This window comes from Scyliorhinus torazame, chromosome 8, assembly GCF_047496885.1.
Source record: "Scyliorhinus torazame isolate Kashiwa2021f chromosome 8, sScyTor2.1, whole genome shotgun sequence".
Classification (NCBI taxonomy): Eukaryota; Metazoa; Chordata; class Chondrichthyes; order Carcharhiniformes; family Scyliorhinidae; genus Scyliorhinus; species Scyliorhinus torazame.
Window position 1 is genome coordinate 9,916,301 of NC_092714.1, and position 25,309 is coordinate 9,941,609.

General features: G+C 52.2%; 1 protein-coding gene across 5 annotated transcripts in view; it reads left to right on the plus strand.

The window, feature by feature from the left end:
* robo1 (roundabout, axon guidance receptor, homolog 1 (Drosophila)) overlaps positions 1 to 25,309 on the plus strand; it is a 1,056,574-nt gene that overhangs the window by 865,484 nt on the left and 165,781 nt on the right. For all 5 annotated transcript variants that reach the window (XM_072513063.1, XM_072513065.1, XM_072513062.1 and 2 more), the window contains one exon: positions 11,611 to 11,768. In XM_072513063.1, coding sequence (XP_072369164.1) covers positions 11,611 to 11,768 — 158 coding nt within the window. The remainder of the gene's footprint in view (positions 1 to 11,610; positions 11,769 to 25,309) is intronic.

The window sequence follows — 25,309 nt, forward strand, 5'->3', positions numbered from 1 at the left end:
TTGTATAACACTGGGGTACAGTACTGGTGGGGACGGGTCTGTCACTGTGTAACACTGGGGCACAGTACTGGTGGGGACGGGTCTGTCACTGTATAACACTGGGGTACAGTGCTGGCGGGGACGGGTCTGTCACTGTATAACACTGGGGTACAGTGCTGGCGGGGATGGGCCTGTCACTGTATAACACTGGGGTACAGTACTGGTGGGGACGGGTCTGTCACTGTATAACACTGGGGTACAGTACTGGCGGGGATGGGTCTGTCATTGTATAACACTGGGGTACAGTACTGGTGGGGACGGGTCTGTCACTGTGTAACACTGGGGCACAGTACTGGTGGGGACGGGTCTGTCACTGTATAACACTGGGGTACAGTGCTGGCGGGGACGGGTCTGTCACTGTATAACACTGGGGTACAGTGCTGGCGGGGATGGGTCTGTCACTGTATAACACTGGGGTACAGTACTGGTGGGGACGGGTCTGTCACTGTATAACACTGGGGTACAGTACTGGTGGGGATGGGACTGTCACTGTATAACACTGGGGTACAGTGCTGGTGGGGACGGGTCTGTCATTGTATAACACTGGGGTACAGTACTGGTGGGAACGGGCCTGTCACTGTATAACACTGGGGTACAGTACTGGTGGGGACGGGTCTGTCACTGTATAACACTGGGATACAGTACTGGTGGGGACGGGTCTGTCAGTGTATAACACTGGGGTACAGTACTGGTGGGGACGGGTCTGTCACTGTATAACACTGGGGTACAGTACTGGTGGGGACGGGTCTGTCACTGTATAACACTGGGGTACAGTACTGGTGGGGATGGGTCTGTCACTGTATAACACTGGGGTACAGTACTGGTGGGAATGGGTCTGTCACTGTATAACACTGGGGTACAGTACTGGTGGGGATGGGTCTGTCACTGTATAACACTGGGGTACAGTACTGGTGGGGACGGGTCTGTCACTGTATAACACTGGGGTACAGTACCGGTGGGGATGGGTCTGTCACTGTATAACACTGGGGTACAGTACTGGTGGGGACGGGTCTGTCACTGTATAACACTGGTGTACAGTACTGGTGGGGACGGGTCTGTCACTGTATAACACTGGGGTACAGTACTGGCGGGGATGGGTCTGTCATTGTATAACACTGGGGTACAGTACTGGTGGGGACGGGTCTGTCACTGTGTAACACTGGGGCACAGTACTGGTGGGGACGGGTCTGTCACTGTATAACACTGGGGTACAGTGCTGGCGGGGACGGGTCTGTCACTGTATAACACTGGGGTACAGTGCTGGCGGGGATGGGCCTGTCACTGTATAACACTGGGGTACAGTACTGGTGGGGACGGGTCTGTCACTGTATAACACTGGGGTACAGTACTGGCGGGGATGGGTCTGTCATTGTATAACACTGGGGTACAGTACTGGTGGGGACGGGTCTGTCACTGTGTAACACTGGGGCACAGTACTGGTGGGGACGGGTCTGTCACTGTATAACACTGGGGTACAGTGCTGGCGGGGACGGGTCTGTCACTGTATAACACTGGGGTACAGTGCTGGCGGGGATGGGTCTGTCACTGTATAACACTGGGGTACAGTACTGGTGGGGACGGGTCTGTCACTGTATAACACTGGGGTACAGTACTGGTGGGGATGGGACTGTCACTGTATAACACTGGGGTACAGTGCTGGTGGGGACGGGTCTGTCATTGTATAACACTGGGGTACAGTGCTGGCGGGGACGGGTCTGTCACTGTATAACACTGGGGTACAGTGCTGGCGGGGATGGGTCTGTCACTGTATAACACTGGGGTACAGTACTGGTGGGGACGGGTCTGTCACTGTATAACACTGGGGTACAGTACTGGTGGGGATGGGACTGTCACTGTATAACACTGGTGTACAGTGCTGGTGGGGACGGGTCTGTCACTGTATAACACTGGGGTACAGTGCTGGCGGGGACGGGTCTGTCACTGTATAACACTGGGGTACAGTGCTGGCGGGGATGGGTCTGTCACTGTATAACACTGGGGTACAGTACTGGTGGGGACGGGTCTGTCACTGTATAACACTGGGGTACAGTACTGGTGGGGATGGGACTGTCACTGTATAACACTGGTGTACAGTGCTGGTGGGGACGGGTCTGTCATTGTATAACACTGGGGTACAGTACTGGTGGGGACGGGTCTGTCACTGTATAACACTGGGGTACAGTGCTGGCGGGGATGGGTCTGTCACTGTATAACACTGGGGTACAGTGCTGGCGGGGACAGGTCTGTCACTGTATAACACTGGTGTACAGTACTGGTGGGGACAGGTCTGTCATTGTATAACACTGGGGTACAGTACTGGTGGAGACGGGTCTGTCACTGTATAACACTGGGGTACAGTGCTGGCGGGGACGGGTCTGTCACTGTATAACACTGGGGTACAGTGCTGGCGGGGATGGGTCTGTCACTGTATAACACTGGGGTACAGTACTGGTGGGGACGGGTCTGTCACTGTATAACACTGGGGTACAGTGCTGGCGGGGATGGGTCTGTCACTGTATAACACTGGGGTACAGTACTGGTGGGGACGGGTCTGTCACTGTATAACACTGGGGTACAGTACTGGTGGGGACGGGTCTGTCACTGTATAACACTGGGGTACAGTACTGGCGGGGACAGGTCTGTCATTGTATAACACTGGGTCACAGTACTGGTGGGGACGGGTCTGTCACTGTATAACACTGGGGTACAGTACTGGCGGGGACAGGTCTGTCATTGTATAACACTGGGATACAGTACTGGTGGGGACGGGTCTGTCATTGTATAACACTGGGGTACAGTACTGGCGGGGACAGGTCTGTCATTGTATAACACTGGGGTACAGTACTGGTGGGGACAGGTCTGTCATTGTATAACACTGGGGTACAGTACTGGTGGGGACGGGTCTGTCACTGTATAACACTGGGGTACAGTACTGGTGGGGATGGGTCTGTCACTGTATAACCCTGCGGTACAGTACTGGTGGGGACGGGTCTGTCACTGTATAACACTGGGGTACAGTACTGGCGGGGACAGGTCTGTCATTGTATAACACTGGGGTACAGTACTGGCGGGGACAGGTCTGTCATTGTATAACACTGGGGTACAGTACTGGCGGGGACAGGTCTGTCATTGTATAACACTGGGGTACAGTACTGGTGGGGACGGGTCTGTCACTGTATAACACTGGGGTACAGTACTGGGGGGGATGTGTCTGTCACTGTATAACACTGGGGTACAGTACTGGTGGGGACGGGTCTGTCACTGTATAAAACTGGGGTACAGTACTGGCGGGGACAGGTCTGTCATTGTATAACACTGGGGTACAGTACTGGTGGGGACGGGTCTGTCACTGTATAACACTGGGGTACAGTACTGGGGGGGACGGGTCTGTCACTGTATAACACTGGGGTACAGTACTGGTGGGGACGGGTCTGTCACTGTATAACACTGGGGTACAGTACTGGTGGGGACGGGTCTGTCATTGTATAACACTGGGGTACAGTACTGGTGGGGACGGGTCTGTCACTGTATAACACTGGGGTATAGTACTGGTGGGGACGGGTCTGTCATTGTATAACACTGGGGTACAGTACTGGTGGGGACGGGTCTGTCACTGTATAACACTGGGGTACAGTACTGGGGGGGATGTGTCTGTCACTGTATAACACTGGGGTACAGTACTGGTGGGGACGGGTCTGTCACTGTATAAAACTGGGGTACAGTACTGGCGGGGACAGGTCTGTCATTGTATAACACTGGGGTACAGTACTGGTGGGGACGGGTCTGTCACTGTATAACACTGGGGTACAGTACTGGGGGGGACGGGTCTGTCACTGTATAACACTGGGGTACAGTACTGGTGGGGACGGGTCTGTCACTGTATAACACTGGGGTACAGTACTGGTGGGGACGGGTCTGTCATTGTATAACACTGGGGTACAGTACTGGTGGGGACGGGTCTGTCACTGTATAACACTGGGGTATAGTACTGGTGGGGACGGGTCTGTCACTGTATAACACTGGGGTATAGTACTGGTGGGGACGGGTCTGTCACTGTATAACACTGGGGTATAGTACTGGTGGGGACGGGTCTGTCACTGTATAACACTGGGATACAGTACTGGTGGAGACGGGTCTGTCACTGTATAACACTGGGGTACAGTACTGGTGGGGACGGGTCTGTCACTGTATAACACTGGGGTATAGTACTGGTGGGGACGGGTCTGTCACTGTATAACACTGGGATACAGTACTGGTGGAGACGGGTCTGTCACTGTATAACAGTGGGGTACAGTACTGGTGGGGACGGGTCTGTCACTGTATAACACTGGGGTACAGTACTGGTGGGGACGGGTCTGTCACTGTATAACACTGGGGTACAGTACTGGTGGGGACGGGTCTGTCACTGTATAACACTGGGGTACAGTACTGGTGGGGACGGGTCTGTCACTGTGTAACACTGGGATACAGTACTGGTGGGGACGGGTCTGTCACTGTATAACACTGGGGTATAGTACTGGTGGGGACGGGTCTGTCACTGTATAACACTGGGGTATAGTACTGGTGGGGATGGGTCTGTCACTGTATAACACTGGGGTATAGTACTGGTGGGGACGGGTCTGTCACTGTATAACACTGGTGTATAGTACTGGTGGGGACGGGTCTGTCACTGTATAACACTGGGATACAGTACTGGTGGAGACGGGTCTGTCACTGTATAACACTGGGGTACAGTACTGGTGGGGACGGGTCTGTCACTGTATAACACTGGGGTACAGTACTGGTGGGGACGGGTCTGTCACTGTATAACACTAGGATACAGTACTGGTGGGGACGGGTCTGTCACTGTATAACACTGGGGTACAGTACTGGTGGGGACGGGTCTGTCACTGTATAACACTGGGATACAGTACTGGTGGGGACGGGTGTGTCACTGTATAACACTGGGGTACAGTACTGGTGGGGACGGGTGTGTCACTGTATAACACTGGGGTACAGAACTGGTGGGGACGGGTCTGTCACTGTATAACACTGGGGTACAGTACTGGTGGGGACGGGTCTCTCACGGTATAACACTGGGGTACAGTACTGGTGGGGACGGGTCTGTCACTGTAGAACACTGGGGTACAGTACTCGTGGGGACGGGTCTGTCACTGTGTAACACTGGGGTACAGTACTGGTGGGGATGGGTCTGTCATTGTATAACACTGGGGTACAGTACTGGTGAGGACGGGTCTGTCACTGTATAACATTGGGGTACAGTACTGGTGGAGACGGGTCTGTCACTGTATAACACTGGGGTACAGTACTGGTGGGGATGGGTCTGTCACTGTATAACACTGGGGTACAGTACTGGTGGGGACGGGTCAGTCACTGTATAACACTGGGGTACAGTACTGGTGGGGACGGGTCAGTCACTGTATAACACTGGGGTACAGTACTGGTGGGATGGGTCTGTCACTGTATAACACTGGGGTACAGTACTGGTGGGGACGGGTCTGTCACTGTATAACACTGGGGTACGGTACTGGTGGGGACAGATCTGTCACTGTATGACACTGGGGTACAGTACTGGTGGAGACAGATCTGTCACTGTGTAACACTGGGGCACAGTACTGGTGGGGACGGGTCTGTCACTGTTTAACACTGGGGTACAGTACTGGTGGGGACGGGTCTGTCACTGTATAACACTGGTGTACAGTACTGGTGGGGACGGGTCTGTCACTGTATAACACTGGGGTACAGTACTGGCGGGGATGGGTCTGTCATTGTATAACACTGGGGTACAGTACTGGTGGGGACGGGTCTGTCACTGTGTAACACTGGGGCACAGTACTGGTGGGGACGGGTCTGTCACTGTATAACACTGGGGTACAGTGCTGGCGGGGACGGGTCTGTCACTGTATAACACTGGGGTACAGTGCTGGCGGGGATGGGCCTGTCACTGTATAACACTGGGGTACAGTACTGGTGGGGACGGGTCTGTCACTGTATAACACTGGGGTACAGTACTGGCGGGGATGGGTCTGTCATTGTATAACACTGGGGTACAGTACTGGTGGGGACGGGTCTGTCACTGTGTAACACTGGGGCACAGTACTGGTGGGGACGGGTCTGTCACTGTATAACACTGGGGTACAGTGCTGGCGGGGACGGGTCTGTCACTGTATAACACTGGGGTACAGTGCTGGCGGGGATGGGTCTGTCACTGTATAACACTGGGGTACAGTACTGGCGGGGATGGGTCTGTCACTGTATAACACTGGGGTACAGTACTGGTGGGGACGGGTCTGTCACTGTATAACACTGGGGTACAGTACTGGTGGGGATGGGACTGTCACTGTATAACACTGGTGTACAGTGCTGGTGGGGACGGGTCTGTCACTGTATAACACTGGGGTACAGTGCTGGCGGGGACGGGTCTGTCACTGTATAACACTGGGGTACAGTGCTGGCGGGGATGGGTCTGTCACTGTATAACACTGGGGTACAGTACTGGTGGGGACGGGTCTGTCACTGTATAACACTGGGGTACAGTACTGGTGGGGATGGGACTGTCACTGTATAACACTGGTGTACAGTGCTGGTGGGGACGGGTCTGTCATTGTATAACACTGGGGTACAGTACTGGTGGAGACGGGTCTGTCACTGTATAACACTGGGGTACAGTGCTGGCGGGGACGGGTCTGTCACTGTATAACACTGGGGTACAGTGCTGGCGGGGATGGGTCTGTCACTGTATAACACTGGGGTACAGTACTGGTGGGGACGGGTCTGTCACTGTATAACACTGGGGTACAGTACTGGTGGGGACGGGTCTGTCACTGTATAACACTGGGGTACAGTGCTGGCGGGGATGGGTCTGTCACTGTATAACACTGGGGTACAGTGCTGGCGGGGACAGGTCTGTCACTGTATAACACTGGTGTACAGTACTGGTGGGGACAGGTCTGTCATTGTATAACACTGGGGTACAGTACTGGTGGAGACGGGTCTGTCACTGTATAACACTGGGGTACAGTGCTGGCGGGGACGGGTCTGTCACTGTATAACACTGGGGTACAGTGCTGGCGGGGATGGGTCTGTCACTGTATAACACTGGGGTACAGTACTGGTGGGGACGGGTCTGTCACTGTATAACACTGGGGTACAGTGCTGGCGGGGATGGGTCTGTCACTGTATAACACTGGGGTACAGTACTGGTGGGGACGGGTCTGTCACTGTATAACACTGGGGTACAGTACTGGTGGGGATGGGTCTGTCACTGTATAACACTGGGGTACAGTACTGGTGGGGACGGGTCTGTCACTGTATAACACTGGGGTACAGTACTGGTGGGGACGGGTCTGTCACTGTATAACACTGGGGTACAGTACTGGCGGGGACAGGTCTGTCATTGTATAACACTGGGTCACAGTACTGGTGGGGACGGGTCTGTCACTGTATAACACTGGGGTACAGTACTGGCGGGGCAGGTCTGTCATTGTATAACACTGGGATACAGTACTGGTGGGGACGGGTCTGTCATTGTATAACACTGGGGTACAGTACTGGCGGGGACAGGTCTGTCATTGTATAACACAGGGTACAGTACTGGTGGGGACAGGTCTGTCATTGTATAACACTGGGGTACAGTACTGGTGGGGACGGGTCTGTCACTGTATAACACTGGGGTACAGTACTGGTGGGGATGGGTCTGTCACTGTATAACACTGCGGTACAGTACTGGTGGGGACGGGTCTGTCACTGTATAACACTGGGGTACAGTACTGGCGGGGACAGGTCTGTCATTGTATAACACTGGGGTACAGTACTGGCGGGGACAGGTCTGTCATTGTATAACACTGGGGTACAGTACTGGCGGGGACAGGTCTGTCATTGTATAACACTGGGGTACAGTACTGGTGGGGACGGGTCTGTCACTGTATAACACTGGGGTACAGTACTGGGGGGGATGTGTCTGTCACTGTATAACACTGGGGTACAGTACTGGTGGGGACGGGTCTGTCACTGTATAACACTGGGGTACAGTACTGGCGGGGACAGGTCTGTCATTGTATAACACTGGGGTACAGTACTGGTGGGGACGGGTCTGTCACTGTATAACACTGGGGTACAGTACTGGGGGGGACGGGTCTGTCACTGTATAACACTGGGGTACAGTACTGGTGGGGACGGGTCTGTCACTGTATAACACTGGGGTACAGTACTGGTGGGGACGGGTCTGTCATTGTATAACACTGGGGTACAGTACTGGTGGGGACGGGTCTGTCACTGTATAACACTGGGGTATAGTACTGGTGGGGACGGGTCTGTCACTGTATAACACTGGGGTATAGTACTGGTGGGGACGGGTCTGTCACTGTATAACACTGGGGTATAGTACTGGTGGGGACGGGTCTGTCACTGTATAACACTGGGATACAGTACTGGTGGAGACGGGTCTGTCACTGTATAACACTGGGGTACAGTACTGGTGGGGACGGGTCTGTCACTGTATAACACTGGGGTATAGTACTGGTGGGGACGGGTCTGTCACTGTATAACACTGGGATACAGTACTGGTGGAGACGGGTCTGTCACTGTATAACACTGGGGTACAGTACTGGTGGGGACGGGTCTGTCACTGTATAACACTGGGGTACAGTACTGGTGGGGACGGGTCTGTCACTGTATAACACTGGGGTACAGTACTGGTGGGGACGGGTCTGTCACTGTATAACACTGGGGTACAGTACTGGTGGGGACGGGTCTGTCACTGTGTAACACTGGGATACAGTACTGGTGGGGACGGGTCTGTCACTGTATAACACTGGGGTATAGTACTGGTGGGGACGGGTCTGTCACTGTATAACACTGGGGTATAGTACTGGTGGGGATGGGTCTGTCACTGTATAACACTGGGGTATAGTACTGGTGGGGACGGGTCTGTCACTGTATAACACTGGGGTATAGTACTGGTGGGGACGGGTCTGTCACTGTATAACACTGGGATACAGTACTGGTGGAGACGGGTCTGTCACTGTATAACACTGGGGTACAGTACTGGTGGGGACGGGTCTGTCACTGTATAACACTGGGGTACAGTACTGGTGGGGACGGGTCTGTCACTGTATAACACTAGGATACAGTACTGGTGGGGACGGGTCTGTCACTGTATAACACTGGGGTACAGTACTGGTGGGGACGGGTCTGTCACTGTATAACACTGGGATACAGTACTGGTGGGGACGGGTGTGTCACTGTATAACACTGGGGTACAGTACTGGTGGGGACGGGTGTGTCACTGTATAACACTGGGGTACAGAACTGGTGGGGACGGGTCTGTCACTGTATAACACTGGGGTACAGTACTGGTGGGGACGGGTCTCTCACGGTATAACACTGGGGTACAGTACTGGTGGGGACGGGTCTGTCACTGTAGAACACTGGGGTACAGTACTGGTGGGGACGGGTCTGTCACTGTGTAACACTGGGGTACAGTACTGGTGGGGATGGGTCTGTCATTGTATAACACTGGGGTACAGTACTGGTGAGGACGGGTCTGTCACTGTATAACATTGGGGTACAGTACTGGTGGAGACGGGTCTGTCACTGTATAACACTGGGGTACAGTACTGGTGGGGATGGGTCTGTCACTGTATAACACTGGGGTACAGTACTGGTGGGGACGGGTCAGTCACTGTATAACACTGGGGTACAGTACTGGTGGGGACGGGTCAGTCACTGTATAACACTGGGGTACAGTACTGGTGGGATGGGTCTGTCACTGTATAACACTGGGGTACAGTACTGGTGGGGACGGGTCTGTCACTGTATAACACTGGGGTACGGTACTGGTGGGGACAGATCTGTCACTGTATGACACTGGGGTACAGTACTGGTGGAGACAGATCTGTCACTGTGTAACACTGGGGCACAGTACTGGTGGGGACGGGTCTGTCACTGTTTAACACTGGGGTACAGTACTGGTGGGGACGGGTCTGTCACTGTGTAACACTGGGGCACAGTACTGGTGGGGACGGGTCTGTCACTGTTTAACACTGGGGTACAGTACTGGTGGGGACGGGTCTGTCACTGTATAATACTGGGGTACAGTACTGGTGGGGACGGGTCTGTCACTGTATAACACTCGGGTATAGTACTGGTGGGGACGGGTCTGTCACTGTATAACACTGGGGAACAGTACTGGTGGGATGGGTCTGTCACTGTATAACACTGGGGTACAGTACTGGTGGGGACGGGTCTGTCACTGTATTACACTGGGGTACAGTACTGGTGGTGACAGTCTGTCACTGTATAACACTGGGGTACAGTACTGGTGGGATGGGTCTGTCACTGTTTAACACAGGGGTACGGTACTGGTGGGGACAGATCTGTCACTGTATAACACTGGGGCACAGTACTGGTGGGGACGCGTCTGTCACTGTATAACACTGGGGTACAGTACTGGTGGGATGGGTCTGTCACTGTTTAACACAGGGGTACGGTACTGGTGGGGACAGATCTGTCACTGTATAACACTGGGGCACAGTACTGGTGGGGACGCGTCTGTCACTGTGTAACACTGGGGCACAGTACTGGTGGGGGCGGGTCTGTCACTGTGTAACACTGGGGTACAGTACTGGTGGGGACGGGTCTGTCACTGTATAACACTGGGGTACAGTACTGGTGGGCATGGGTCTGTCATTGTATAACACTAGGGTACAGTACTGGTGGGGACGGGTCTGTCACTGTATAACTCTGAGGTACAGTACTGGTGGGAATGGGTCTGTCACTGTATAACACTGGGGTACAGTACTTGTGGGGACGGGTCTGTCACTGTATAACACTGGGGTACAGTACTGGTGGGAATGGGTCTGTCACTGTATAACACTGGGGTACAGCACTTGTGGGGACGGGTCTGTCACTGTATTACACTGGGGTACAGTACTGGTGGGGACGGGTCTGTCACTGTATAACACTGGGTACAGTACTGGTGGGGACGGGTCTGTCACTGTATAACACTGGGGTACAGTACTGGTGGGGACGGGTCTGTCACTGTATAACACTGGGGTACAGTACTGGTGGGGACGAGTCTGTCACTGCATAACACTGGGGTACAGTACTGGTGGGGACGGGTCTGTCACTGTATAACACTGGGGTACAGTACTGGTGGGGACGGGTCTGTCACTGTATAACACTGGGGTACAGTACTGGTGGGGACGGGTCTGTCACTGTATAACACTGGGGTACAGTAGTGGTGGGGACGGGTCTGTCACTGTATAACACTGGGGACAGTACTGGTGGGGACGGGTCTGTCACTGTATAACACTGGGGTACAGTACTGGTTGGAGACGGGTCTGTCACTGTCTATCTTGGGGTCAGGTGTCACGAATCCAGCACCGTGATTGTCTGATGACAGCTGAAACCAGGGGTGATTGAGGGAGCTTCACATTGGCGGGAACAACGTGTTGAACTGTGTGAAGTGGATTCACTGCACCTCCTCCTGTTGTCTGCACAATGATATCCCGAGTTAACCTTGTCACCAGGCGTTTTATTAACCGGAGCTCCTCTGTCCCCTCTCTACAGTTCTCCGGGATGACTTCAGGCAGAACCCCTCCGACGTTATGGTGGCAGCTGGTGAGCCCTCCATCATGGAATGTCAGCCTCCCCGTGGGCATCCGGAGCCAACCATCTCCTGGAAAAAGGACAACGCTCTTTTGGACGACAAGGACGAAAGGATCACGGTAAAATTGAGCGTTTCATTTGCATTTACGTCAGCTGATGTCCACTCACCTGGCAGCCCACTCTTTACAAGACAAAAAGTTCAAATTGCAAAAGGGGTGCCGAAGGAAAATTCGGGGTTAAGAATGAGAAAAAGAGGGCAGCACGTTGGCGCAGTGGTTATCACTGCAGTCTCATGGCGCCGAGGTCCCAGTTTCGATCCCGGCTCTGGGTCACTGTCCAGGGTGCAGTGTAGGTGGATTGGCCACGCTCAATTGCCCCTTAATTGGAAAAAGAATTGGGTACTCTAAATTTATTTTTAAAAAGAATGAGAAAAAGGGTTTTCCCCACAGAGGAGGAACATTTTGTATTCATATATTTAGAGTGCCCAATTCATTTTTTCCAATTAAGGGGAAATTTAGCGTGGCCAATCCACCTACCCTGCACATCTTTGGGTTGTGGGGGCGAAACCCACACAGACACAGGGAGAATGTGCAAACTCCACACGGACAGTGACCCAGAGCCGGGATTCGAACCTGGGACCTCGGCGCCATGAGGCAGCAGTGCTAACCCACTGCCCCACCGTGCTGCCCTTTGAATGCAGAATTTATCAGTAAACTCACCGTTGGACCTGAAATACGAGGGCTTGAACCTTCCAGCCAAGCAGCTGTTATGGGTCAGAGTTTAGAGAACCCCAAGGTGTAGCATGGAGTTCAACGGACCCACAACTTTTAATAGATTGTGGTGTGGGGAGCACACGGCCCACTCTACAGGGGTGGTAGAGCAGAAATGGAAAAGTGTTTTTGAAAACAAAACAATGTTTATTCTATCAACTCAGGTTAACCTTTTTAAAACAAACAGTGAATATCTTAACACCCATTAATTCAAAGATAACCCCCAAAGACTAAGTAATCATTTCAGCTGTCCTTTTAACATCCAAAAGCCTTAACCAACCTTCAAACAGGAGCACATTAGGTTACATTCAATATATCCAGTGAGAATGGGTTCAACCGAGCTGCTGCTTTTGGTTACTTCAGCTCCAGCCCCTTTGTTTTCTTCATGCAGCTCCCTGGAAACACACAGACACACCCAAGCTGCTCTCTCAAACTGAAGCTCAAAAAGCAGAAGTAGAGCTCGGCTCCCCCCACACTCTGCCATCACTTCAGTAACATGAGCAGCTCCATTTCGTAAAGGTACATTTCTTAAACACCCATTTCTTAAAGGTCCTCTCAGATGACACAGCGCTGAGGGGTGCTGATGTTGCTGAATGGTGCAATGCTTAAAAAAATTATTTGGTGGGATGTGCTGCTCTGGCCATCAGTTATTGTCCATCCCTAATTGCCCTTAAACTGAGTGTCTTGCCGAGTGTTTCAGAGCCAGCCTCAGTGCTGTGGGACCGGAGCCACATGTAGGCCAGACCTGGCAGGGTTGGCAGATTTCCCCCCCCTGAAGGGCATTAGTGATCCAGATGGGTTTTTACAACAATCGATGATCGCTTCAACATCACCATCACGGAGGCGAGCTTTTCGATTCCAGATTTTATTGATTGTTTCGATGAATTAACTATTACCAGCTGGCGAGGTTAGGTTCGAAATCATGGCCCAGGTCCTCAGCCTGGGTCTCTGGGTTGCCAGTCCAGTAACATTACTGCGACACCGCCGTCTCTCCTATCCCGGGATGGAGAGGTGGGATGAAGGCCGTGTCCCACTGGATCAGACACCACCGAGCTTCAGCTGCAATTCAGCGGGTGTGAGTCAGGTGGGGACGATTTCAATTCTCATTCCAGGGGCATTGAGCGCAAGCTGAAATCTGGCTTTCCCCAGGGAGGAAACCTGTGATGATGGATGAGGGAATAGTACTGCCCAGGACACCATGGGCTAGCGCCCTGGCACAGTGCCATGGGATTTCTTTTCCAAACCCCTTGGCGTGCAGGTGGGGCTGCAATTGAATGCCTCTTCCAAAAGACCCCCGCAATTGGATGGAGTTCATTTTCGGGTGGAATGTACATGGGGCGGGATTCTCTGGTCCTGAGGCTAAGTGTCGACGCCGTCGTAAACGCCGTCGCGTTTTATGACGGCATCAACAGACCCCCCAGGAGCAGTGATCCTGCGCCCTCCAGGGGGCCAGCATGGCACTGGAGCGACTCACGCAGCTCCAGCTGCCGTTACCGACGCCAAACGGGTGCCGCGGGTCTGCGCATGCCGCTGCGACTGGCGCGAACTCCCGCATGCGTGTTACGACAGGCGAATGTGCGCATGCGCGCTTGTTGCTTTCCCCGCGCCGGCCCCGACGCAACATGGCCTCTACATTCAGGAGGGAAATCGGCCTGAACGATCCACAAAATACCCCCTAAAATAACAACAAACAATAAACCACGTACCCCACTTCTCCCACCTTGTCCCCAGTTACCCATATACGAAGCTCCCTGTCCTTATTCAACATTACCTTGCCTCCTGTTTTCCTCCTCTCCCCCCCCCCCCCTTTTCCCTTTCCCCCCTTACTGCTGACGTTCAATTTTTGTTGAAGAAATCGATGAACGGCTGCCAACTCCGGGCGAATCCCTGTGTTGATCCTCTCAGAGCGAACTTGATTTTCTCCAGACTGAGAAACCCTACCATATCGCTGACCCACACTCCTGATTTCGGGGGCTCCGAGTCCCTCCATCTCAGCAAGATCCGTCTCCGGGCCACCAGGGAGGAGAAGGCCAGGAAACCGCCTCCCTCCCCTCACCTTTGCCTCCGGATCCTCCGACACCCACCCCAAATATTGCCAATTCTGGACTCGGAGTTACCCTACCTTCCAGGACTTCTGACATAGCGGGGGCGATTCTCCCAAATGGAGCCCAAGTGTTCGCGACGCCATGAACGCCGTCGCGTACGGCCGATTCTCTCCCCCACAGGGGGCCAGCATGGCACTGGTGTGGTTCTCGCTGCTCCAGGCTCCCTTCCCGACGCCAAATGAGCGCCGCGCCAACCCGCGCATGCGCAATTGGGCCGAGCCAACCTGCGCTTGCACGGGGGGCTTCTTCCGCACGCCGGCCCCGACTCAACATGGCGTCGGTGTTCAGGAGCCGGCCGCGCAGGAAAGAAGGCTCGGGGTGGGGGGAGAGGCCGGCCCGCCAATTGGTGGGCCCCGATCGCGGGCCAGACCCCGTCGGAGGCCCCCCCGGGGACAGAGCCCCCCACAGGCCGGCCCCCGACCGTTCGCGCCGAGTTCCCGCCGGCAGCGACCAGCGGTGAACGGTGCCGCCGGGACTCTGTCGTATCCGCGCGGCCGCTCAGCCCATCCGGGCCGGAGAATCGGCGGCCCCACCGATTCCAGCGGCTAGCGGCTCGCCAAACGCACCGGCGCAAGTGCCGCCGATTCTCCGCACCTCGAAGAATCTCGGGGCGTCGGGGCGCGGTTGCTGAGATTCTCCGGCCCGGCGCGGGGATCGCAAACCCCTCCCAGAATTCCCTCAGTTTCGGACATGCCCAAAACATATGAACACGGTTGGCCGGGCTACCCCCACACCGTCCACGTCTGTCCTCCACCTCCTCGAAGAACCTGCTCATCCGGGCTACCGTTATATGGACCCTGTGGACTATCTTGAACTGAATCAAGCTAAGTCTGGCACAGGACGAGGATGCATTTACCCTTTTCAAGGCTTTTTCCCACAGTTCAGTTTCCAGCTCCCCTCCTAACTCCCCTTCCCACTTCATCTTCACCTCTCTGATAGGGGCCCCTTCCCACTCTAACAATTCCCTGTATATGTCCGAAACCTTCCCAGCTCCAACCCCTGTTTTTGACAGCACTTTATCCTGTAGTCCCCTCAGGGGGAGATGTGGAAAGCTTGGGACCTGCCTCCGTACAAAGTCCCGCACTTGAAGGTACCGAAACCCGTTCCCTCCCGGCAAGTCAAACTCCTCCTCTAATGTCTCCAAGGTCGGGAAGCCCTCCTGGATGAATAGATCCGCAAACCTCTCAATCCCTGCCCGCTGCCATATCTTAAAGCCCCCATCCAGCCCCCCCGGGACAAACCGGTGATTGTCACAGATTGGTTACCACACTGACGCCCCCTCCGGTCTCACATGCTGCCTCCATTGCCCCCACACCCTTAGGGATGCCACCACCACCGGACTTGTAGAGTACCGAGCCGGCGAGAACGGTAGGGGCGCCGTCAGTAAAGCCTCCAGACTCGTACCTTTGCAGGATGCTGCCTCCATCCGCTCCCAGACCGACCCCTCCCCCACTACCCACTTCATGGCCATCGATATGTTGGCAGCCCAGTAGTAGTTAATAAAGCCCGGGAGAGCCAAGCCCTCTTCCCCGCGGGCCCGTTCCAGGAGTGTCCTCTTTAATCTCGGGGTTTTACCCGCCCATATAAACCTCGATATCGCCGCATTCATACTTCTGAAAAAAGCCAGTGGGACAAAAATCGGGAGACATTGAAAAAAGATAGGCAGCCTCGGAAGGACCGTCAGCTTCACGCCTGAACCCTGTTATGGGCCAGGGTTTAGAGAACCCCAAAGTGTATCATGGAGTTCACCTGACCCACAACTTTTAATCGATTGTGGTATGGGGAGCACACGGCCCACTCTACAGGTGTGGTACAGCAGAAATGGAAAAGTATTTTTTAAAAACAAAACAATGTTTATTCTATGAACTCAAGTTAACCTTTTTAAACCATACAGTGAACATCTTAGTAACCATTAATTCAAATACAACACCCAAAGACTACAACACGAAGTAAACCTTTAAGTTTTCCTTTTTAACATCCATACGACTTAAAAACAAAACCTTTATCAGAATCACATCAGGTTAAAGTCACGACTGAAAACATTTATAATTCTGAATTCACCAAATGATCAAGAGATAGTCTTTTGATGGCAGAGAGAACGGTGGACACCTGCTTGGTCTGGCTTCAGCTCCAACACTGAAAACAAAACTAAAACACACCCTGCAGCAAACAGCCTAAAACGAAAGTAAAAAGCTGACAGACAGCCCAGCTCCACCCACTCTCTGACACCACTGCAGTAGTAAACACCCATTTCTTAAAGGTACTCTCACTACAGATATTTATATACACACCCATTTATAAACACCCATTTCTTAAAGGTACTCTCACATGACAACCCTCCCCGCTAGCGTCAGTGGGAGAATGTCCCATCTACGTAAACCCCTTCTCATTTGATCCACTGCTTTGCCCAAATTTAACTTGTGAAGTTGCCCCCATTCCTTGGGGATTTGAATCCCCAGATACCTAAAATTCCTCCCCGACTTTAAAAGTTAGCTCCGTCAGTCTCCTTTCCTGTCCAGTGCCTGGATCACGAACATCTCGCTCTTTCCCATATTAAACTTATAGCTTGAAAATTGCCCAAATTTTCCTAATATCTCCATATTCCGGTCATCTCCACCCACCGGGTCTGTGACATAAAGCAGCAAATCATCCGCAGAGAGAGAGACCCTGTGTTCCACCCCCCCCCCCCCCCCCCATCCCCTCCCCCTCACTGTACCCCGCCAGGCATTCGCTGCTCTCAGGGCCATTGCTAAGGGTTCTATGGCAGGGCAAACAGTAATGGGGAGAGCGGGCATCCCTGCCTTGTCCCCCGACAAAGACTAAAGTATCCCGACCTAATTCGGTTAATTCTTACGTTTGCCACCGGGGCCCGGTACAATAACCGGACCTACTCCACAAATCCCTGCCCAAACCCTTCTCCGCGTCCATGGTGACTACCACCTCAGCCTCGCTTCCCTCCGCTGGCATCATAATTACATTAAGAAGCCGTCCAATGTTGGATGTCAAGTGCCTGCCCTTTACAAATCCCGTCTGATCCTCCCCAATTATCTCCGGGACACAATCTCTATTCGAGTGGCCAGAATCTTTGCCAATAATTTGGCATCTGCATTCAAGAGGGAGATTGGCCTGTACGATCCACAGCTCTCCGGATCCTTGTCTCGCTTCAGGATGAGAGAGATCGATGCCTGTGATAACGTTGGGGGGAGTACTCCCAGCTCCTTGGACTCATTAAAAGCCTTAACCAGGAGCAGCCCCACTGACCCAGAGAACTTCTTATAAAATTCCACTGGGAATCCGTCAGGTCTCAGGGCTTTGCCCTATTGCATCGCCCCCAGTCCATCTATCACCTCCCCAAGCCCAATCGGGTCCCTCCAGGGCCTCCACCAGTTCCTCATTTACCTTCAGGATCTCTAGCCTCCCCAGGAATTGATTCATGCCCTCCTCCCCAACCGGGGGTTCCGACTCGTACAGCTGGCTATAAAATTCCCAGAATACTTCATTCACCGCCCCTGGGTCCGCCACCATCTTCCCTCTCATATCCTTTATTTTCCCTATTTCTCTCACTGCCTCCTGTTTCCTCAGCTGATGTGCCAGCATCCTGCTAGCTTTCTCCCCATGTTCATATATTGCCCCTTTTACCCTTCTCAGCCTTACCTGTGGAAAGGAGCCCAAACTCCATTTGAAGTCTCTGACGCTCCTTCAAGAGCTCCTCATTTGGAGACTCTGAATATCTCCTGTCCACCTGTAAGATTTCTCCTACCAACCTGTGCAGCTCCGACCGCTCAGTTTTATCCCTGTGGGCTCGAAACGAAATACATTCCCCTCGAATAACCGCTTTCAGTGCCTCCCAGACCACCCCAGCTGCAGTCTCTCCCGTGTCATTGATCTTTATGTACCCCCCGAATGGCCTATCTCACTCGCCTTTTGTTAATCAGGATAGCCACCCCCCTTGTTTTAAAGTCCAGTCCTGAATGAAACACTTGCCCGACCCATCCCTTCTTTAATCTAATTTGGTCTCCCAGCTTCAGGCATGTCTCCTTTAACATGGCCACGTCTACTTTTAACTGTCTGAGGCGTGCGAACACATGTGCTCTCTTAACCGGCCCGTTCAGTGCACGAACATTCCACGTCACCAGTCTGGTCGGAGGGGGCCCTTGCCCCCCCCTCCTCTGTCGATCAGCCATGACCTTTCCTAGGCCAGCTCCTAGCCCGTGTTCTGCACCTCACTTGAATCTGTGCCTCGTTAATGGCCTGAGAATTAAGCCAATTCAGGGCGGGCAACAAATGCTGGCCTTGCCAATGACGCCAACATCCCCTGAAAAAAAATATCTGGAAGAAAACCCTGAAAGAGGGTTTTGGGCCAAGGGTGGTATCATGACCGGTACAGGCTTGGAGGGCTGAAGGGTCCGTTCCTGTGCTGTATTGCTCTTTGTTCTTTGCACTAAATTTTTTTAAAGTCCACATTTGGCTAGAGCTCGCGGCAGTATCTCATTATGTGTCCTCCAAAATTGTTACCAATGACTGAAGGGTTGGGGACCAGAGGGCAGAGGTGATTGGCAAAACTAACAGAGGCAAGGTGAGGAAAAGCTCTTTTACATAGTGCGTGTTTGGGATTTGGAAGGGTGATAGGGTACCGGATGCAGATGTCTTTTGAAAGGGAACTGGGTATATACTTGGAGGATGGAAAACTGTAGGGATGCGGAGAATGAGTGAGCTTGCTCTTTGAAAGAGCTTGCCCAGGCTGGATGGGCCAAGAGGCCTTCTGCTGTGTGGTAGTATTCTGTGATTTATTTTTGTCCTCCATGGGAACGTCTCTACCAATCCAAGATCGATTGCCAACCAATGAACATTCTCTTCTCATGCATATAAATTGTTGTTTTCGCCTTACAATGGTATCCTTCACTTTGTGGCATTTGCCTATGTCTTTGACGATCACTCGCTAACGAGTATGATTGTCCACCTGAGAAATGTTACTGGTCGTGGGTCCGTGCGTGGCTGATGAGCCCCATCCTAGAGCCACATCGTTGACCGTACATTTGGTAGGTGTTTCCGGGAGGTGGGATCGGTTGGATCGCCTGCATTCTTTCTCAGGCTCCTTTTCCGGGCCTCCTCCTGTCATCGTGTGTTCTCGAAGATTTGTGTCCCTTCAATCAGGAGATTCCTCCAAGTGCGTCTCTTCTGGGCAAGGGTCTCCCAGGCGGTGAGGTCGATGTAGCATTTCTTGAGATAAGTCTTCAGGATGTCTTTGTACCACTTCCTTTGTCCTCCTCTTGTTCCGGAGCTTTCCTTGAGCTGGGCGAAGAAGATTTGCTTTGGAAGTTGGGACTCTGACCTCCTGAGCACATGGTCGACCCAGCGGAGTTGGTTTCGGATGATCATGGCCTCAATGCTGGTTCTCTTGGCTCCTTCAAGGACCCTGATGTTAGTACCCCTGTCCTCCCAGCTGATGCGGAGAATCCATCTCAGACAGTGTTGATGCTACCTCTCCAGGGCTTTGAGGGGGTGTCTGTATGTAGTCCAAGTTTTTGAGTCATGTAGAAGAATTGGGAGGCCGACCGCCTTGTGCACGAGGATCTTGATGTCAGCACGTATGTCACAGTCATCAAAGATTCTTGTTCTTCAGCATCCAAAGGAGGTGCTTTCCGGATTGGAGATATGATGTTGGATCTCCACATTGATGGGGGAGAGGTGGTTCCTCAGGTACGGGAAATGTTCCACATTTGGAAGGATATTTCCATTGATCTTGATGGAGAGAGAGACCTTGCCCTGGGGCAAGTTGGTAAAGGACTTGGGTCTTCTTGAGGTTGAGACTGATTCTTTAGTATGCTTCTGTGAAGGTGTCATGTGAACTCCACACGGACAGTGACCGGGGGCCGGGATCGAACCTGGGTCCTCAGTGGCGTGAGGCAGCAGTGCTAACCACTGCGCCATCGTGCCGCCGCCCCCTAACTTCAATGACAGGATTCCCATTGGAATTGGTTCCAGGGAATGCAGGGTTGGGGTGACCCGACCCTCCGCGTGGTCTGGGCAGACAGATCTCCACTTCCAGCCCATCGCCCCTGATTCTTGTCCAAATTAAAGTCAGGTGTCTGCGATTCAGCTCATAGAATCTTAGAAAAGTTACAGCACAGAAAGAGGCCATTCGGCCCATCTAATCCACTCAGCCCAAGGACGCCCAGGTGCATTTTCTAATCCCACCTTCACGGTGCAGATCCAGGTACTTTTTAAAAAGAGTTTAGGGTCTGTGCCTCCACCACCAACTCGGGCAGTGAATTCCAGACTCCCACTCCACTCTGCGTAAAAAGTTCTTCCCCGTGTCCCCTCTACACCTTCTGCCACTGGTCCCCTGGTTCTAGAATTCTCCACCATGGGAAACAATTTGATCCTGTCCACCCTATCTCTTCCCCTTGTAATTTTGTACACCTCAATTAAATCACCCCTCAGCCTTCTTTGTCCAAAGGAAAATAACCCCAACCTATCCAAGCTCTCCTTGTAGCTACACTTTTCTAGCCCTGGCAACACATTCTTGTAAACTTGTATGTGAGAAGTTTTGAGAATATTGAATCAGAAAAGTGACTGATTGTTGGTGACACAGGGAATTGGGGAATAGCATGACAGGGTGGCAAGAAGCTAATACATCGAGTGGAAGAAGTCTTGTGTGGAGTATAAACCCCACAAAGAGTGTGATAGCCCAGTGGGTGTGTTTTCGGCTCCGTATTCAATGTGTCAAAATCCATGTATGACGTCGGTATCAAGCTAAATCTCTTTCAGCACAGCAACAACAGCAACTTGCATTCATATAGCGCCTACAGGAGCATTATCAAACAAAATTTGACACCCAGCCACAGAAGGAGCTGTCAGGCCAAGTGACCAAAAGATCGGACAAAGAGCTTTAAGAAGCATCTGAAAGGAGCAAAGGGAGTTGGAGAGATTGAGGGAGGGGATGCCAGAATGCTATTCGTTTTCCGTAATCTAGAAACTTTGCTTTCAGTAAATCAGCAAGGAACTCGCCTCAGATCAAGAGTCAGGCTGCAATCATCAACCTTGCACTCCGCAACCAAAAAATAAAGTGTCATCCCAATTTGGGACAAAGTACACATTCCTGGGGTGGAGAACAGCTCATTGCTGAAGGAGATTTAGAAAAACACAAGCTAACACTCTCCTGCCATTGTTCCTCTCAGTTACAGTCCTCTAACATTGCTTCAGTCCCTTGAGTAGGGGAATCACTCACAAAGATCAAATTGTTCCCTAAAATTCTGGCTGCGCTGATCTCAACGACTGAGCTCTTCCCCCACTGTGTAAAGAGGAATGGGGCAATTTCTCTGTACTCCCGGCCAACATTCCTCCCTCAGGCTACACCACACACAAAAAAAAAGACAAATTTGCAGGTCAGTAACTACTCAGTAAGTAAGAGTTTATATTCCTCTAGCCACCTTCCCAAATCTCAGGACATCCTAAAGTACACTTCAGCCATGGATACTTCTTGCAGATTGCTCCCTGCTGTGGTATAGGAAAGGTAGCAGCTGCGTGGTTTGGGAATGTGCTGAGATCGCGAATGGTGCAAATTATTTCCCTGTCTTCTTCCTTTGTGTCTGTCATTCTGGTGGGGGGAGGGGAGAACTCGTGCCAGCGGAGCTTGGCTAATGTGTTGCTAATGTCATTCCTACGGCGTGTCCAACTTCGAGAACAAAGGTCCGACTCTGTGAAGGAAGTGTGTTCGCACCTGTGGCCTTTGACGTTGCCCTGGCCCTCCTCTCCACCCCATCCTTCCCCTCCCACCCTCCTAATCGTCCGCCTCTTGAGAAAGCACAGGCTGCCAGGACCTTGTTTGAAGAGTTCTTCACTGACACCTGAAAGCACCTCCTGCCCAAACATTCACACAACAGCTCTCACCTGCCTGAGGAATGCTGGAATCTTTCTTTAAAGAGACCGATTAATTTAACTTCAAATTCCCCCTCCCTGCTGCACGAGAGAATTAATTAAGGTTGTTTTATTCCAGACCTTGCTGGAGCTTGCGGGCAAAGGAGTTGGCTGAGGTTTTAACTGCATTTGTTAACAGGCACTCAAAGGCTGATTACACAGCACTTTCAGCTGACACAATAGCCGTGATCAAATAAAGCTGCCTCGCTCATTCTGCCCTGAGAGCTCGCTCGGCGAAAAGGTGAACTGAACTCTCCTCAGTGAACAAAGAACTTGCATTTATATAGCACCTCTCACAACCTCGGGACATCCCAAAGCGCTTTACAGCCACTGAAGTGCTTTTGAAAACCTGGTTGCAGGTTTAATAATCTTTATTAGTGTTCCAAATAGGCTTACATTAACACTGCAATGAAGTTACTGTGAAAAGCCCCCAGTTGCCACACTCCGGCGCCTGTTCGGATACACAGAGGGAGAATTCAGCATGTCCAAATCACCTAACAAGCACGTCTTTCGGGACTTGTGGGAGGAAACCGGAGTGCCCGGAGGAAACCCACGCAGTCACGGGGAGAACGTGCAGACTCTGCACAGACAGCGACCCAAGCCGCGAATTGAACCTGAGACCCTGGCGCTGTGAAGCAACAGTGCTAAGCATTGTGCTGCCATGCCACCCCACAGGAGGACAGTGCGACAGCCAATTTGTGCACAGCAGGATCTCACAAAAAGCAGTGATCCAAAGGACTACACAACCTGTTTTGTGAGTGATGTTGTTTGAGCGATAAATATTGGCCAGGGCACTGCTCATTTTTGAGGTAATTAGTCACCGTCCTCAAAGGGCCATTGGATCTGTCTCCACACAAGATATAATTGAGGGGCGTCACTCTGCTCGCACGGGGAAAGGCGAGGAGGCGCGGCCTCCATGATTTAACTCAGCCAGTCCAGGATTCACGTTCTTGACTCATCCTGCATCCCACTCAAGCCAACTAATCTAACCGATCCCTTTGGCGTAGTGCCGTGGGATCTTTTATCTCCACTTGCGAAGACAGCTGGGCCCTCGGTTATAAGTCATAAATCATCGGAGCGACAGCACCTGTGACACTGCAGCATTCCCTCAGCGTGGCGTCAGCAGTATGAGCCTGGATTACTTGTTCAAGGGCTTCAAGGACATGAATCCAATTCGTGAGAGGGAGAGAGCGACCCATTGACCACAGTTCAGTACAGAGCAGAGGGACTACGGAATTCCGAGAGCTGCTCTCATCCACATTAAATATCGAGCAGAGGCCCTGTCTGCCTTTCAGTTCACAGAATTGTGACACCGAAAGTGGCCATTCACCCAATGCGCCTATTCTGGCTCGCTGAAGGAACAATTCCCCACCTTCCCCTCGCTGCTTTTCAGATAATGTCCCAATCCCCTTTTGAAAGGCTCAATTGACACTGCCTCCGCCAATCCAGATCCTAACCAATCACTGCATGAAGAGGTTTTTCCTCATGTTTGTTTGCTTCTTGTGCCAATCACCTTAAACCTCTGTCCTCTGGTTCTTAATGTTTCCACCAATGAGAACAGTTTCTCCCTCTCCCGACCCCTCATGGATTTTGAGCACCTCTAACAAGTCCCCTCTCAGCCTTCTGGTCGCCGAGGAGAACGGTACGAACTTCTCCAATGTATTTGCGTAGCCGAAGTTCCTCATTCCTGGAACCATTCTTGTGAACCAATGGGATGTCGAAGATCCAGTTGAATTAGGGCAAGGGGTTGTCCCAGCACCCTGCCCAATATTTCTAATCAACAGACGTCACTGAACCAGGTTAACCAGTGAGCCTTCGTGATGCCGTTTCTGCGGTCTCTGCCCATATAACTCAACTCCAGAATCAACTCCAAAGGATCAAAGCTAATTACTGCGGATGCTGGAATATGAAGCAAAAACAGAAAATAATGGACAACCTCAGCAGGCCTGGCACCATCTGTGGAGAGAGAAGTCTGGAGCAATGACAAAGAGTTACCCAGACTCGAAACGTTAGCTCCCTTCTGTTGCTAACTTTCGGTTGGTTCAATTGGCTCGGTTTTATAACATTTGCTCTCGAGTCGCCAGGTATCTTTATGATACCGCCACGAGGTTCAAGTTCAAGTAATGATCAACAACTCAATACACCAATTAGTAAGATTCAAATCAAAACACATTTATTTACACACAGTCAAATCTACTCGTACATAAACTCTACTTCTAAGCTATTCTTATCACTAACAGGCCAATACTTAGCTTCGGACTGGCCCACCAGGTCAGGGGAACAAATGGCCTTTCGTTCGGGTTCTGAGTCTGCGGGATTCAAAGCTGGTATGGACTGGTAGCTAGGAGCGCCTATCTCGTAGCGAGCGTTGATTTGCGACTTACATTCTTTGGCGGTAGCTGAACAGGTCACTGTCAAGGGTTGGTTCGCGTTGCTGAGTGACCCTGTCAAGAAGGACGATTTGAACTTGGGGGCTTAACTTTATAGTCCTCAGGGGCTTCCCACCTTTCGGGGCGGACCCTGTACCTGGTTCCAAGTGATTGGACCTCGTTCCAATCGCTCGGTTCGATTTCTCCAATACTGGAGCGGTTCCCTGATGGTCGGTCTTTAGGTGTCCGTTAACCTCTTTTGTGTTGGCTCCTGCTGGCGCCGAGGAGTCTGGCTTGGCCTTGTTTAATCTCAAATGTTTCGATTGTTCCCGGGGATCGCGCATTAGTATGTAGATGGCTGCTACATTATTATGCAGATGGCTGCTTGTATCGATGCTGTCTGGGCTTTTGCAGAGTTCAATACACAGTAACTTGCATCTGCTGGTTTCTGCCTGTGTTGGCTGAATTTCCCTTCAGCCTTTGCTGTTCTCCATTT